The sequence below is a fragment of the Tupaia chinensis genome, unplaced genomic scaffold (genome assembly GCF_000334495.1).
Source record: "Tupaia chinensis unplaced genomic scaffold, TupChi_1.0 Scaffold139466_1, whole genome shotgun sequence".
In the NCBI taxonomy this organism is placed as follows: domain Eukaryota; kingdom Metazoa; phylum Chordata; class Mammalia; order Scandentia; family Tupaiidae; genus Tupaia; species Tupaia belangeri.
Window position 1 is genome coordinate 779015 of NW_006199351.1, and position 781 is coordinate 779795.

A 781-nucleotide genomic window follows, 5' to 3' on the forward strand; every position below is an offset into this window, starting at 1 on the left:
AGAGAGAGACAGAGAGAGATAGAAAGTGAGAAATCACCCCCCAGTGGGGATGGCCACGCCGCAATCCCTTCTCCTCCATTCTCCTCTCAGGATCTTGGGTACGCACGCACAGGCACCTGGCGTGAGTTTAAGCCACCGGGTCTGGGACACGAATTGTGATCGACTACGTGGGAGTCCAGCGACATAACCATTATGCAAACTGCTGGTCCCCATTACCATCTTTCACCAAAAATATTTTCTGCAAATCCCCTCCAAGTTCCACTACCAAATTTTTTACATTAGATGATATAATAAGATTGCTTATTTTACAAACCTCTAAAAACAGCACTTCTTTAGAACTAACTCAATTTCCAAAAAGATAATAGAAATTTTTAAAATTGTTTTTAGTGTCATAGCTTTAAAAATAATTCCAAATAAAATAAATAATTAAAACATGTTTTCTAAAAATAAACATATCCACAAGAATTTATAGCAGTATATCTACTATTGTAAATATTTTATACAACCAAACCAACTCCCATAGACATGCATAAGGTAAAAAAACAAACAAACAAAAAACCATATGTATAAACATACCTTTGTTTTTGTATCAAATTTTTCTGCCACAGTGGGTGTACAAGAAATATTGAGGATAGTCAGCCCCCCAGGAGGAATTATTCCTTCTGATGGAATAATATTAATGATAGGCAAAAGACTCTGCATTGAAATCTGTAAGTGAAAATTTGCAGAAATGTACATTAGCCTTCATGGCTAATTTTTTTTTATGTTTTTTTTTTTTTTT

General features: G+C 34.7%; 1 protein-coding gene across 1 annotated transcript in view; it reads right to left on the reverse strand.

Moving 5' to 3' along the window:
• The window catches only part of LOC114004650 (cilia- and flagella-associated protein 47-like), a 66692-nt gene that overhangs the window by 61943 nt on the left and 3968 nt on the right, over positions 1–781 (reverse strand). The window contains exon 3 of the mRNA XM_027765700.1: positions 577–708. Within this exon, the coding sequence (XP_027621501.1) occupies positions 577–708 (132 nt within the window). The remainder of the gene's footprint in view (positions 1–576; positions 709–781) is intronic.